This window comes from Phoca vitulina, unplaced genomic scaffold (assembly GCF_004348235.1).
Source record: "Phoca vitulina isolate PV1807 unplaced genomic scaffold, GSC_HSeal_1.0 scaffold68, whole genome shotgun sequence".
In the NCBI taxonomy this organism is placed as follows: Eukaryota; Metazoa; Chordata; class Mammalia; order Carnivora; family Phocidae; genus Phoca; species Phoca vitulina.
Window position 1 is genome coordinate 7,163,591 of NW_022589771.1, and position 15,397 is coordinate 7,178,987.

The 15,397-nt window shown below is 61.5% G+C and overlaps 1 protein-coding gene across 12 annotated transcripts in view; it reads left to right on the forward strand.

Annotated features, from left to right (window-relative positions):
• The first annotated feature begins 7,475 nt into the window (after positions 1-7,475).
• The window catches only part of TRPM2 (transient receptor potential cation channel subfamily M member 2), a 55,657-nt gene continuing 47,735 nt past the window's right edge, over positions 7,476-15,397 (forward strand). For 2 of the 12 annotated variants that reach the window (XM_032392558.1, XM_032392570.1), the window contains exons 1-3: positions 7,476-7,571; positions 10,479-10,750; positions 11,442-11,530. In XM_032392558.1, coding sequence (XP_032248449.1) covers positions 10,655-10,750; positions 11,442-11,530 — 185 coding nt within the window. In that variant the 5' untranslated portion in view covers positions 7,476-7,571; positions 10,479-10,654. Of the gene's footprint in view, positions 7,572-7,789; positions 8,109-8,148; positions 8,372-8,430; positions 8,483-8,773; positions 8,904-10,478; positions 10,751-11,441; positions 11,531-15,397 lie in introns of those variants that run through there. The other 10 variants (XM_032392561.1, XM_032392562.1, XM_032392565.1 and 7 more) reach the window with 10 other exon arrangements.

The following is a 15,397-nucleotide window of genomic DNA, read 5'->3' on the forward strand; positions in this document are numbered from 1 at the left end:
GCCTGATACGGGGCTCCATCCCAGGACCCTGGGATCATGACCCGAGCCGAAGGCAGACGCTTAACGACTGAGCCACCCAGGTGCCCCACATTAAGCCTCTTAGAAATCAAAGATTACCAGGGGTGCAGATTACATTGACCAGCGTTTGGGATCTCAGAGCTGGTGGAGGTGACAAGACCCCACTTGAGTCATCCTCTAAGGCCTCTTTTTCACTAAGCCGCTGTCCTGCCTGTGGCCTGCCCAGCCCCATCTCAGCAAAGCCTATCACCCCCACCCCTGATGTCTGATCACCCCCATTAGCTGATTAAGTTCTTCATCCCCCAAGTAGAGTCTGATCATCTTAGCCTGCCTTTAGCAAGGCCCCCTACCCATGATGTCTCAGTACTTTTCCATCCACTGGCCCCCAACTCTGCTCCTTGGCTGTAAACCCCTTTTGTCCTCTTTGTATTTGGAGTCGAAGCCAACCTCTCTCCCCTATTGCAATAGTCTTGAATAAAGTCTTCCCTACTGTTTTAAGAAGTGGCAGAATAATGTTTTCTTTTTTTTTTTTTTTTAAGTTTTATTTATTTATTTGAGTGAGAGAGAATGAGAGATAGCACGAGAGGGAAGAGGGTCAGAGGGAGAAGCAGACTCCCCGCTGAGCAGGGAGCCCGATGTGGGACTCGATCCCAGGACTCCAGGATCATGACCTGAGCCGAAGGCAGTCGCTTAACCAACTGAGCCACCCAGGCGCCCCAGAATAATGTTTTCTTGAACAGAGGTCAGACAGGGGTTGCTTTCCCAGGGCCCCTGAGACACGTGGAGGACCAGCCTGGACAAGGGCCCTGTGGCATGGCGAGAGGTGAGATGCAGTGGGAGAGAGCAGAATTTTACTGCAGGATCCCCCATCCTGCTCAGCCCTGCTGCTTGTATTACAAAGACAACATGGGGGATCCCACAAAGAGGAAAGCCTTCCCACAGTAGTTTTAACAATTGCTGCTGCTTTGGGTTGTGTCCTTGTGCCGTGTTTTGCCGGGCCACGGCATGCCATGAGTGGTTTATCAGTCAGATTCTTGCCCTGAGCGCTCTCACCGCGGCATGGGTGAGGTGGCCCCCAAAATGGTGTGTGAGTCTGCTCAGGCAACAGAGAACTTTGGTGTTCTTTGAGGAGAAAGAAGGCTCACAAACAGTGGCAGTGAGAGCTCTCAAGCGGCCAGTGGCTTTAGTAGCAGCCCCTGGGGACCTGTCCAGGTCTCAGGGCAGGACAGAACACCTCTCATGCGGGAATCCTGCAGTCACAAGAAGCCAAGGTTGGGTAGTGGCCTGCAGGGGCACCGTGGGTCCACCCCATGGAAGAAGCAGTTCAGGAATAGGATGGCCGGGAGGCTGGGGAATGAGGGAGGGGGCTCAGGGCGGCCATGGTTGAGTCAGTGTAAAATGTGGGAGCATAGGGGGGTTTCAGCAGTGCATTCTGAGTTCTTAGCCTTCAAGCAGGCAGAGAATGATCGAACCAATGAGGCTCGACCTAAGAGAAAGGCAGACACGAGCTCAGCCTCACTGAGAGTGGAAGGAAGTTTCCAGGAGGCCCAGGCTATGGGAGCTTGCAGAGGGCTTCTGGCTGTCCCAACCTGAGAGCCACCAGGTGACAGGGATAAAGCAGGGGCTGCCAGGAGCTGTGAAGAGCAGGCTGGGCCCAGAGGTGGTGTGGAAGCATCCAGAGAGTCTGCCCAAGCTGTGGATGACGCTGCCACCTGCAGACAGAAGCAGGCATCTGCAGAAATTCGTTCTGGGGAAGACTGAGCGGGTTTGTGACGGGGCATTGTATGTCGTGGCTGTGGGCCGCTGGCTGACGGGAAGGGGGCTTGGGAGTTGCTGGCCCTGCTGGACCCCGCCTGGCTGAGACGGCCCCTCCCCCTCCTACCTGGACCGGTATGGTCCAGACAAAAGGACCAGTCCAGGTGGGGTGTGAGCCATGCCAGGGAGGGCTGTGGGACAGACCCCAGCTCTCAGGACAGGGCTGCACCTGGAGGGTTTTCTGTAGGTGATGGGGGTGATGGGGGAAATGAAATGTTGGTTCACGTGACTGAGAAGCCAAGGGGCTTGGTTTCAGGCGTGGCTGGATCCAGGGCCTCAGTCTTCGTTACTGGGGCCCAGGGTCTCCTCACCCTCCCAGCCTTCAGTTGCCCACATCGGACGCTGTCTACTCTCTGCTCGAGTCCAGAAGCAAGAAAGCTTTTCCCCAGTGACTCCGGTGCACGTTTGGGGATTGGCCTGGCACCGCCCCATGCCACCGCGAACCCGGTGCTGCGGCCGGCTCTGAAAGGCCGGGACTGCCGGCCGGAGCCACATGCCCGAGGTGGGTGATGGGAGGGAGGGAGGGGAGATGACCCAGAAGAACATCCGAGAAAAAGAGAACCCGCTGCCTCGGCTGCTGGTTGCTGTGGGAAGGATGACAGCCCGCACACACCTTGCGTTGGGCTGGCCACCACATCTTTCCTCGTGTCCCTGCGCACACTTCCTTATTCCCGGGGAAACTCCCCGCTCTCAGCGGTCTGTCTGGGGCTCTGCTCATAGGGTGGCCACGTGGCTGGTGCCCTGGGGTTGTCTTGGTGGCCCCGGCTACAAGAGGACAGTCTCCTTCCTTCTAGTTCTAGCCGAGCTGAGTCCCGAACTTCATTTCCGCCAGTACCGTGTGCCAGACCCGCGTGGCCCCCCCAGAACTCCCGCAAGCTGCCTTTGTGGTACCAACGGCGTCAGCGCCTCCTCCTTAGGGCTCTTGGAAGCCCTGGGGCTGGAGGGGGGAGGGGAGGGGCCTCCAGGGGCTTGGAGTGCGGTCATCCCTCTGCCTGGGTCCCGGGCCCCTGGGCAGTTCTGGGGATGGCGCTTCTCCAGCAGGGGTGATCGGGACCGAGGGAAGGGGCCTGCTCTCCTCCCTACAGCCTGCCTGCTCAGCCCTCATCCGGGGCCTGCCCCACAGCGGGCAGGGACTGAGGCGCAGGGGAAAGTTTGGGGCGCTTGGGCTGGACAGTGGGGCAGAGGGGAAGGTCCTGGGGTGGGGGGCGAACATCCTCCAGGCGTGAGCTCTGCTTCTCCAATGACAGCAGAAACTCACTAGCTAACAAGGGGACCCCAGGGTGCACAGTCCCCAGGCCTGCCTGCCCTCCTCCCGCCAGGTTCTCCTTTGGGAACTTGTCCCCTCTGTGTTTCAGCCACTCTGCCTCCAGACTGCTCTCAGCGGAGACCCTCCCAGGAACCGGCCCTCTGCAGGGGAGCTGCCCCACCCCAGGGCATGGGCCCTGGCCTATCACTGGTGGGGGGTCCCGGAGGAGGCCCCTGGGGCTCAGGTGCACAGCTGGCAGGCCACCAGCCTCAGGGCTCCCTGTGGGCCCCACTCCCTGCCTGTAGCTGCAGCTCAGCCTCCCTGAGCGGGCTGTCCAGCACCCCTGCTGGGGGAGTCCCCCACTGGTGTGGGGGTGGCTGCCTCTCACTGCCAGGAGCACTGCTGAGGGCAACGGTCCACGTCTGTGCTGTCCTCAGTGTGCCGGGAGGGGGACTGCCCGCTGGGCCCACTGGCCACGCTGTTCTGCCCACGCAGGGCCTGGGCGAGGACCCGGACCTGCCCCAGCCTTCCCTCCGTCTGCCCCCCATCCCGCCGCGCTCCGCCATCGAACCTTTCCACCCGTATCGGTTATCCATGCTGCATAACAAACAGCCCCGAATGTAGCAGCTCCCCACAGTAGACGTTGCTGTCTCACCGGTCCCGAGGGGCGGGCATCTGGGAGCCGCTGGGCCGGGGGCCTGGCTCGGGGCCTCTGTGGAGGTCCAGCTGTGGGCCGGGGCTGCCGTCTCTGGCGACTCCAAGCTTGTTCATGAGGCTGTGGTCAGGAAGCTTCACTGTTACTGCACAGCCTCTGGGGAGTGAGTGATGAGGGAGGGGGAGAAATTCAACACAAGCTCAGGGACAGAAGCCTGGGTGCTGCAGCCCGTCACCTGGGAGGTGACCCGCCATCCCGCATGCACAGGGGACAGCACGGCAGGACCAGCGGGGGCCGCCTGGAGCCGCTGCCCCACACCAGGCCCTGCCCTCAGCCCTGCATGGCTTCTGGGATCCTAAGCTGGGGGTGCCCTGAGCCACCCCACCAGACACTCCTGTGGGAAAGGGCTTCTCCCCGGCTTCTGTGCGCTGGGGCCATGGCCCTCAGGTGTCAGGCTCCTTGGGGTGGCCTTCCAGGGGCCAGGCCCATCCAGTGACGGACTGATCAACGTGGGGCATAAAGGCCTAGCTCCTCACTCGACTCCAGGGCCTCTGGGGTGCAGGCAGCCTGCTGTGTGGGCCATATGACCCGGCCGACCCCATGGTGCTGGAGGTCTGGGGGAGATAAGCCTCGATAGGAAAGTCACCATGCAGACCCCACAGTGTTCAGAGCAAGGCTGTGCCACCGGAGTGGGCGCTATCCATGCTTTGAGCCCTCGTAGACACCACGCGACCAGGCGGCCAGCCCCATCGTGCCTGGCTGTGCGTGAGGCCCAAGGGGGACCAGCCCCCCACACGGAGCACCTGCCTCTCTGCTCTGTGGGGGAAGGGAAGAACACTGACATTAGAGCGTGGTGGAATCATGGCTGGAGTGGCCTGCTGCTCTGGTGGGGGCCCAAGGGGAGGAAAACTGGAAAACTAGGGACCAGGACCGGGAAGAGGCACCGGCAGTGGGCGGCACGGTGGAGATCCTCATGCCCCCGTTAAGGCCCATCAGGGACACCCACCATGGATGAGGTGCTGGACAGCTCGGGAGGGAAATTCCTTGGCCAGTTGGCATCCATCAGCGTCCATCCTGAGCCAGCTATGGGCTGCAGGTGGATCAGGAAGGGCATGGCCACGGAGGCCCAGACAGAGGCCATGCACCACAGCATCCCTCAAAGGAACAGGATGGCAATGCCTTCCCACAGAATGGGCACATTCTGGGTCTGGGCTTGCCCTTCCTGCCTGTGGGGCCTCGGCCAGCACCTGGTCTGAGGGCCCATGGTGGTTTGACCCACCAGCACAGGGCCCCAAACAACATTGTGTCAGACCAAGGGACCTGCTTCCCTGCCAGAAGGCCCTTCATGGTCTGGCCCCTGCTTTTGCCTCGCTCATCTCTTGCCGTACTCCCCTGGCATCCTCTGCTGGCCTTGGTGGCCTTCCTGTTGTCCTCAAACACAAAGACTTGAGTTTACCTCAGGGCCTTTGCACCTGCTCTTCCCTGACGTTGACCCCTCCTTGTTCTCCAGCTCCTGCCTAGCTGAGTTCCTCAGTGTTCACGACACAGAACCTGAAGTTGTTGATGCCATTCTCCCCGTGGAGACCTGGGCTTCCGTTCTCCTGGAGCCCTCGCCCCTAAACAGGTTCCGGGCACGGTAAGGCTTCAGGAAATGCCTGGGGATGGGCTGACCAAGATGAACGCTGGGTCTGCAGGTGCCTTTGGACCCTGCCGGGGGTCCTTGGGATGGTCCTTAGTTCCCCTGAGTCACAGGTCCCTCATCAGGGAATGGGCATGAGAAGGTTTCCTGGCACGTCGTGTTGTGAGGACTGCAAACAGGCATGGGGAGCGCGGTGTGGCACTTGGCAAGGAGGGTGCACACAAGCGAATAAACCTCGCTGACCCCTCTGCTGGAGGGTGCCCCCGGCCGGCGCTGAGAGAGGTCAGGAAGGACGGGCCGCCGGCATGTTCCACATCCCCGCGGCAAACCACAGAACACACCCGCAGCGGGAAGGGTGGCCCGTGTGTGTTCACCTCATGCAGTGACCTGAGGGGTCATTTCCAGCTCTGTCCCCATCACTGTTTGCTTGGAAACGCGCTGCCGGCTCTGGCTCTCGGGGCAGGCCTGCAGAGACCGGGGCAGAGACCGGGGCAGGCCGTGCCCCTTAGTCGCAAGGTATCCTCACGTGCACCGTGTGCCTCCCACTTCACCTTCACATCTCATGGGGAGTCCTTTTCCATGAGCCATTTTGGAATGCAGCTGATCTGTCGACCTCAGACATGAAGAGATGAAGGAAAGCAACGGTGTCCCCAGCATGAAGCCCACCTCTCCCGGGGCTTGCTCTGGACCAGGGGCCCGCAAACACAGCCGCTGTGGGTTTTTATAAATGAAGTGTTATTGGCACCCAGCCACACGCATCCATTTCCCTGCGGCCCAGTGGCTGCTTTCCGGCTGCAGGGCCACCGTTGAGCAGTCAAGAGGAGATCCTGGGCCCGAAAGGTCTGAAGTATTTACCATGTGGCCGGACAGAAGTTTGCAGCCCCCGCGCTAGACCCTGGGCGTGCTGCCTCCCCACCCCTCGGACCCCCCCCAGGAGCCAGCAGCTGAGCTGCTCTAGCCCTGTGTATTATTCATGACCGGAGCGTGCTGATGCCAAGCGGTCAGATTGCTCCCTTTTTCACGGATTGCGGTTTTCTTTTTGCTGCTAGAGCTTTTTATCTAGGGCATGTTGTCTGTGTCGGAAAAAGTCCTCTGCTTTGCATTTCCTTTATCTGAACCTGAGACAACACGCAATCATCATCAGTATGTGCTGTGTTCCTGCTTTATGGTCAAATGCCTTTTTATCTTTATGGGAAGGATGTTTCGTAAATGCTCTTGCAATGGCGTCCTGGCAGATGGAACGTGGCCTTCTTGTGAAATGTGTGGTTTCTCTTTAGAAGGGAAGGAGCCACATGGGGGACAGCGTGAGCACAGATGCCGGGTCAGCAGCCTGTTTCATGAACGACTTCCCCTCAGCCGATGTTCCCACAGAGGCCCTGGGATACGTGGAAGCAAAAGGCAGTCCGTCCATGCCACCCACCAGGGCTCTGCGATTGTCACCGTGTCATGAAATATTAACACACGCACGCACGCACACGCCGTGTGCTTTTCGTCAGTGAGACGGCTCTCAGGCCCGAAGGCAGCCCAGGGGAGGAGCGCGGGGCCCGGGCCTGGACACAGCTGCATGCACTGGCGGGTCTCTGCTGCCTCGGCCGGTTACCTGGGGCCTAAGACCGCTGTCCAGGCGGCGGCAGCCGCAGCGAGCTAACTCCTGTGGCGGGCACCTGTCGAATGCCCGAGCCGGCGGACCCAGAATGCCGCAGTGACAGGTGGGCGGGCCTCCTGCAGGCGAGAGTCTCGTATCTGCGGTGGTCCTGCTCACTGCCGCCCGCTCTCTGCCTCCTGGTGCTAACTGCTTCGGGGAGGGCTCCAGCCACCTTTGTGCCTGTCGAAGTGTCTTGAGAAATCCATCAAGTACTGGCCTGTGCAAGGGGCTCTGATGGGTCCTGACACGTTCCCCAAGCTGCACACAGACCTCCGGGGGGTGGGACGGTGCGGCAGGGGTCCCGTGGACCCATAGCACTGTGGCTGGCTCCTTTGTGGGGAGGCAGGGGCAGATAAAGGCTGGGGGCCTTCCGGTGGAGGAGGATGTGGGCAGGAATCTGACACTAGGTCATACAGCCGGGGGAGGAAGTGAAAGGGTGGCCAGTCAGCTGGGGGTCAGCCGCAGTCCCCCGCCCCCTAGTCAGAGGCCCAGGAGTGGCTGCAGGGCACTGTGGGCTGGTGGCTGGGAAGGAGAGGGCAGTGGCCTTTGTGAGGTGAGAGCCCTGTGGGGGGTGGTTTGGACCGTTAGGAAAGCTGCGATCAGCTTTTTTTGGGGGGGGTTCAGAATTCCTTATGGTTCTTCCAGTCAGGAGGACTGAGAAGGGCCAGGGCAACCAGGGAGGAGTTTGGACATCTGTGGGGCCCCATGGCCAGCACCTACCACCTGGCTGCTCTGTGGTGAGAGCTTTCAGGCCCCTGCGGACCGGTCCTGCCTGACTGGGAATGGCCTCCTGGCTTTGGGCCCTGCCAGGAAGACTGGGGCGAGGGTAGCTGCAGGAATCTTGGTGGAGGAGGTTCTGAGGCCTGGAGGGGAGGTGGCTCACCCAGGCCCCAGGCCCCCTTGGGTCTCCTGCCCTGCCTACCACCTGAGCCCCCACCCCCACCTCCCGTCCCAGCCCAGCGCCGGCAGGGCTTGGGGAGAATTGCTGCCGCCCAGCCTTTCAAAGAGAAGCTGGCTGCTAGCCCCTCGGGAGGCAAGCGCCTGCCTGAGAGCCCAGTCTAGGGGTCTCCGGGAAGGCGGAACCCGGCAGGTAGGGCGTCTCGGAGCCCGCGTCCTTGGCTCTCTCGCGGACGCGGGACTCCGCAGGCTGAGCTCTCGGCCAGTGACGCAGAGCGCGCTGCGGGGCGGGCGGGGGGCACTGCGCGGGGCGCGCACTCAGCCCGAGATGCGGGCGGCCCGGCGGGGCCAGCTGGCAGTCCTGCGCAGCGGCGCGAGTGACGCGGGGACACGGGCCCGCTCCGAGCAGGTACGCCCCCCCTCACCGGGATGGACAGCACCGGGGTGCGGAGACAGGTAGCACGACCGGCGCGGGTGGGGGAGGGGAGGGTGCGCGGGTTGGGGGGAGGGTGTCCCAGGATCCAAGGGCGCGGCTGGGCTGCAGGCACGAGCAGAGGGCAGGCTAGGGTGCGTGCGCTGCCCGGGGCCAGACCTGGGCGCTGGCCGGGGTGCTGATGCGGGCGGGGGACACAAACCGGGGCGCTGCGGGGGCACAGAGGGGGCGCAGAGTCGGGGCCAAGCTCCGGGGTGGGGTTGCGGGCCTGGGCGCAGGCAGGAGCGTGGCGCAGGGACCCAGGCTGGCCGCGGCAAGGCCAGGCGCAGTCTGCGGGGGCGCCTTACCCAGACCTGGGGAGATCCGGAACTTGGCCCATCTCGGACTTAAGCTCTGACTGCAACTTCCCCACCCCTACCCCCAAGACCACAGGGCCCAGAGCTGTTGGCTGGCACTTCCTTCGTCCCTCATCAAGTGTAGCTATTTATAGTCTCGAAAGTGTTTTCACAGCCTGGATTTCAGAGGATGCCTGACCTGGGGAGCTGCAGGGAGCAGGTACATGGTCTAGAGAGAGAAGCAGAGACGGGGGTGGTGGGGCCTCACATATGAAGCCTGTTGGTTGGGCCTTTCAGGCTGGGGTGGGTGGGGTGTGAGGAGGAGGCCCTGTCTCGGTGAGTTCCCACGTCCTGGCCCCAGGTGGCTGCTCTAAAGCACGGTCCTCGGCTTTCACTCTGTTTGGACCTGGTGTCTAGTCCCGATGCTGCCAGGGGCGCCATCTTTCAGCGCCCCCCTGGACTGCGGGAGGCGGGGATGAGGGGTGCTGCCTGGGCACGGACCTGCTGTGGGGCCCCCTCCCCGTGCACCTGTGCTCATGGCCCGTGGCCCCTTCTGTCCTCTCTGCTCCTGAGGATCGCTCAGAGCAGCGCTCTGATTTGGACATCCACCCCGCTCAGGCCCGCGAGCTCTGTGGCGACAGCTTCACATTCCCGTCAGGGGCCTGTGCCGAATGACACTTACGGATGTGCATTTGTGTGTGTGTGTGTGTTTCAGAAACGTTTGTATAGCTACCCTGATCGCATATATTTATTATAATTAGTGTCTATACCATTATGCTCTACTTTTTGAGTCCATTGATTGTATTTTGGGTTTCTTTCCTACCTTTTAAGTAAAAATTTCCAAACATACAGCAAAGTGGAAGGAGTTTTACAGCGAGCACCTAGACGTGTACTTCGTGTGACGGTACGGGCAGGCCCGTGTGCTGACACCTTCTGCGTGTTTATGTGTCTGCGGGCCTGTCTTCTTGGAAGCCATTTCCTTTCAAAGTGTTCTTAACACACAGCTGTGCCATGGCACATGGAGAATTAGAGCTGTGAACCAGGGTGACCACAACTGCTTTCGGGGGAAATGTGAAGAAAGGGTTGATGGTCAGATTTGGAGGAGAACCTCAGAGAAGTTTGGAGGGGGGACTTTGTAAGATCATGGTCAGCCCTGGGTTTCCAGACTCTTCCAGGGTCCAGACTGTGGGGTGGGGGGGGAGGAGGGGAGGGGAGTCCGAAGTCTGATCTAAATCTCATCTAAGTCAGGGGTGGGGGGAGACCCCAGGTACGTTCATGCTGAGGCAGACTCCTCTCCAGCTGTGAAGCTGTCCCGAATGCAATGATGGGGCACAGGACAGACATTCCCATCCCAAAGGGGAGCAACTGGAAGGAAGGACCAGGGGCTACTGCATGGCTCGCTGTGGGAATTCGGAGAACAGAGCCCAAGATGGGAGGGGTGCAGGGCAGCGACGGCTCCTCCTTTGAAATCATTCTGCCCGTGCCCCCCCCCCCCCCCCCCCCCGCACACACACTCTGGGCCCATGCTGGGAGGGCAGGCCCCTGATCTCTGAAATGCCAGGAGCAGCAGGGGTGGGGACGGAGCTTTTCCTCGGGCCCTTCGCCGTGACCTGAGGTCGCTCTCGTTACAGATGGGCATCTGGGCTCTGGGCACGTGCAAGAGTCCCGGCTGGGGCACAGAGCGTGGGCGGCAGGGGAAGCGTGCAGATCCGCGAGGGGACCGGGCCCCACACGAGGAGACCTGTGCCTGGTCCTCTCAGACACCTGCCTCATTTCCCTCTCTGATCTACTCCAGCAGCCGTCCATGGTGTCCTTCCAGAACCTTCAGCTTCGTGAGCTGGAGGAAAGGCTGTCCTGAGGGGGCCCGGAGACTGTGGAAGCTGGAGTGGGAGCAGCCCGCAGGACGGAGCCCCCAACCCTGAGGAAAGCCGGCTCCAGGCAGGAGGAGGGCTTTGGGGTGCAGCCAGGAGGATGGCTGACCTGGGCATGGTCCCCAGTCTCCGGTGCAGCAACAGCAGTCTCTGCAAGACCAGGAGGTTGCAGTACCTGTTTGGCAACAGTGCAAAGGTAGGTTTCCGGGGGTCCGCAGGCCCCCATCGGCCGGGTCCACCAGAGCCCTGTGGGGCACAATGACCACCAGGGAGGGGTGTTTCCTGCCCGGGCAGAGGCTCAGCGGGGCTGGGGGAAAGGGGCCTGGAGAGAATGGTAAGTGGCCAGGTCTGTCCCCTCCCACGGGCTTCACGACCCCTTCATGTTCTTGGTCTGGTTGGGAGGGTGCTGGGTAAGCATGTCAGTCCTGTCCGGGGCCAGACTCACGGGAAGCCGTCACCCCTGATGTCCCTGATTTGACTGGGAGGGCCCTGAGCACCACCCAAGTCCTGGACCAGATTCCCGGAGGCCCAGGACAAGACTGCAGACGGGCGCGTTTGGTTTGCTGGGCCCCTGGTCAGGTGGGCAAGAGGGCATCTCAGCTTGCTGTCTCGCCAGGACGGAGGCAGGTGTCCAGACCCTTATCCACCACGTGGCTCTGTTCTCGAGGAAGGCAGTGTTAACAGAGAAACTGGAAGTTCTGGGAAGTGATCCTCCCGCTGGAACCCACACCTGAGAGCCTCGGCCGGGCCCCCCCACCGCTGTCCTGGGAAGAGGCCCCCAAAGCTGGACAGGGAGCTCAGCCATGTCCAGGAGCAGCGTAGGGTGTGCTCCCCCCGAATAGTGCTGTGATTGCCCAGGGTCTCAAAGTGCCCTTTTTTATCCTCAGCAAGAAAATCTCAGCTCGTGGGTCCCGCAAAATATCAAGAAGAAGGAGTGCGTGTACTTTGTGGAGAGCTCCAAACTGTCGGACGCCGGGTGAGTGGCCTGGCAGTGTGTCCGTGCCCATGGCGTGGCTGTGTGGCCTTGGGCGGCTGTGGCATTTCCGCTTAGCCCTGGAGCTTGCTGGGGGGAGCAGCTTCGCCCCGTCCTGCTTGCAGAAGAGGTGCAGAGAACTTAGGTGACCCGTCCAGGGTCATAATGGGACCCCTCTGCAGTGGTGCTTGGACTGGAACCCAGTTGGGCACCAGTGGCCGCCTCTAGAATGCTCTAGAATGCTCATTTCCCTCTGGAGTCGAGAGTGTCACAGGTTCGGGGACCGCAAGGGGCCTCAGGGAGAGCCCACAAGCCAGGCCCCTCACCGGGGAGGGTGCCACATCCAGACAGGGACCCCTGACCCCAAAGCCCCACCGCACCATTGTTGCCACCCCTCCCCACGGAGCCCGGGGCTCTGGTGTGGCCGCCACGACCACCTCCACCAGCAGCAGGGGCCACGGTGCCTCCACGCTGCGGGACACTTCACTCCTGGGCCGCTGGTCCCCCCTGAGTCGGGGGAGCCTGCGGGCAGCTCCGCAGGAACCTCGCGGGAGGCGTGGTGTGGCTTGGCGTTCCTTGCGGATGCACGGAGCACGTCTGTGTTCCTGCCTCCCCTGCGGCCACACCCGAGTCCGCACTGTGTGGGACGGGCCACGTCCTTCCTTACTTCTTCCACTCCTTCTTTGTGGCTGAGGCTGCCTCTGCTGAGCAGCCCTCCCTGACTGCACTGGGAAGTAACCGCTCCCTCCCCACACTCCATGTACCTGTCTTTCATACCAGTAGACTGCACCACGATTGCGTGGCTTTGTGGTGGCAGAGTCGCCTTCTCTCTCCCCATCGTGGACCGATATCATCCAGCTCAACGTGTCACATGACGCGGGAGGAGCAGCCTGTGCGGGAAGGCCCTGTATGGGGAAGGTGGAGGGACGATGACACGGAGTCAGGCAGGAGTGGTCCCCAACGATGATGCCGTTCCTGGGGTCCTGCGGCATGCCCCGGTGTCGCCCTGCACACGTGTCGGGGTGCACGCCCCGCAGGTCCTGCACACATGTCGGGGTTCACGCCCTGCAGGTCCTGCACACGTGTCAGGGTTCACGCCCCTGGCTTGGCCCCGCTTCAGAGACGGGTCCTCACCTCTCAGTGCTGGGAGCAGACCCCTGAGCCGGACGGCTGCCAGCGTGCTCCAGCTCAGAGTGACCTCTGATACATGCAGCGGGTGGTGTCCAGGCCACATGGCTCAGTCTGACAACGTACAGAGAGAGCGTTGCGTCGAGGTTTCCAGTTTTAGTTATGTTAAAATAAGCTTATGGACATAGCCTCAGAGAGAACTAGAGCCACCCAAAGTCCCCATACGGGACTCACTGGCTGCAGAGCCATTCTGAGACGTACCATGTCTGGTTTCCAGCTTGCGGGGCTCCGGGGCGCCACCGATGGAACTCCGGACCCCGTCTTTGCTCTGAGTTACGACCCCGTGAGGAATGTCGACAGGGGTCAGCGAGGGCTGGGGGACACAGCTTGGGTTTGAGGCTGAAATGGGGCTTCCTACCCCTTTCCCCACGCTGAAGAAAGTGCTCAGGATGTGTTTGGTTCTGGAAATTTCCAGAAGCACCTTTACCAGCATCAGGTTTAATGCAGGGCGTGCCATAGGGAGATAGCAGGCGGAGTGGCTCGTCCCCTTGGATGTTACATTGACGACTGGGGACCGTGGGACCCGGCGAGGGCCAGAAAGTTGGGGGGCACCTAGAGGTATTTTATTCTGAGTACGTGTCAGTGTAACTGGTTAACAGCGACTAGAATGAATGGAGTCCACTGTTTCCTGATTGGCCGTCTTATGGATGCATTTCCCTAAATTGTGTTTCAGAAGCTTTAAATGAATGCGAACTCGGGGATAGGATTTATAGCTGGAAAGGGGAAGCAGGCTTCCGGAGGTCCTGGGGAGAGCTCCAGGGCCTGGGGTGTCAGGAACCGCAGGGAGGGCGGAAAGCTTGGCGAGGTGCGGCTGCGCGGAGGTTTTCCGTCCTCCGCCCACTGGGAACTCACCAGGCGTGTTGGGGGTCCTGGAGGCGGCCAGTGTCTGGTCACCGCCCGGAAGCACCAGTGGCCCTCAGATTGGGTCCTAGAGCACGTTCACTGAAGAAGAGAGCATCCTCATGATCTCTTACTTTCCTTCTCGAAGATTTGGGACCCCACGTGGCAAGAGTGGGGTCTGCGGAGCGGTCGGGTGCCTGGTGGTTGGGGCCGCCACGGCTGCCTGGCGCCCTGGTGAGCATGGAGGAGGACAGTGTGTCCGCAGCCGGCCGCTCATCAGCGTGTTTCCCACGCGGAAGGTGCTCCCCGCGGGTGGGCAGGCCCCAGGGAGGAAGGGGGACTGTTTCCAGGCAGAGCTGGGCGGTGGCGGCTGGTTTCTGGGGGTCCTCGAGGCCGCTCTACGAGTTCAGTGATTTGCTAAGACTTCTGGGACCCGGCGACAAGGTGTCACAGGGATGCACACCAGGCTCAGCAAGGGAAAACACCCAAGAGGGGTCCGGAGACCCCCACGCGCAGGCTTGCGACGCTCTCCCCCTCCCGAGGGGCAGGCCAGCTGGGAAAAATGCAGGAAGCCGTGCGCCGTGTCTCTGTCCCGCTAAGCCACTGGGGACTCAGTGCCCGGGGTTAGCCCTGTGGGCTGATCCCATAGGCACCTTTGCCTAGCACCCCCCAAATCCCAGGCCCTGAGGGAAAGCAGGTGTTCTGCATAAATCCCAGCGTCTGCGCGCTGTGGGCCCAGAGCAGAGCCCACGGGTCGGGGACTGCAGAGCGCTCTGAAAGCCGGTGGGGGGGGCCAGCAGGGGCAGCCGTGTGAGCAGACCCCTCTGACCGCAGCGTCAGGCCTGCCCGGAGCGCGTCCTGCACAGAGCCCTTCTCTTCTCGCCCACCAGACGGGTCCCTCCAGCAGGGAAGGTCCTCCCCATCACCAACGGAGCCTCGAAATAGATGTATCTCCACACTTTAAACATTTCCATCAAATGCGCTAGGGTCTCCCGCACCTTCTTCCAGACAGGAGCCCCCCGCCTCACCTGCCGTCTCTCATTAGTCCCGTGTCCCGAGGGTCCTGCTCAGCTCTGCCCTTCTCCCTACCACCACCCCGGACCGTCCCGCATTCTGTCACATTTACCTCGCGGCCCTGGCGTGTGGTTCTCTTCCCCGGAACACCAAATCCTCCGCCGTCACACACAGACCGAAGTGGATGTTTTGGAAACGATCTTCAGGATGAGGCGAGCGTGCTCAGTGGGACAAGGTGCCTCTCCGGACGGCTGGGAGGGACCCAGACGGAGAGACTGCGACGCTGCAGCCTCCATTCTCCCACAGGGCTGGTGCTGGTTCCCCTTCATGCCCGTCTGGGCCCAGAGCCCCGCAGAAATGCTCTGATTATTTCATTTCTGGGCCAGTGGACTGGGTGCCGTTTCCTGCCTTGAGTCAGCTTGGGAAGCCACGTAGATTTAAGATCTAAGCAGAGGGGCTGGCTCAGAGACCAGCTAAGGAGGTGGCCTGTCACAGGCTATTAGAGACGTAGAAAGTCTGGGGCAGCACTGGGCCAAGATAAAGAGCTGGGTCCTCATCCTGGTGGCTCCGTCCCTGCCGTGGACCATAGGTCGAGGACGTCACATAGCCCACATGTACCCCGAGATCATTGCAAGTCTGAGAGTGCCTTGAGTCCCCCTTAGGAGGTCTGTGGAGGAGGTCAGAGGGCACGCCCTGAGCTCGCCGTGGGTGGGCCCTTGTGCTCAGAGCAGTGGGAGGCCCTGTGGTCACTCCACATAGCAGGAGGGGCAGCCCTGGAGGAGCCCAGGAGCACTGGGTACAGGGCAGGCTGTGGGTCTCTTAATTTTT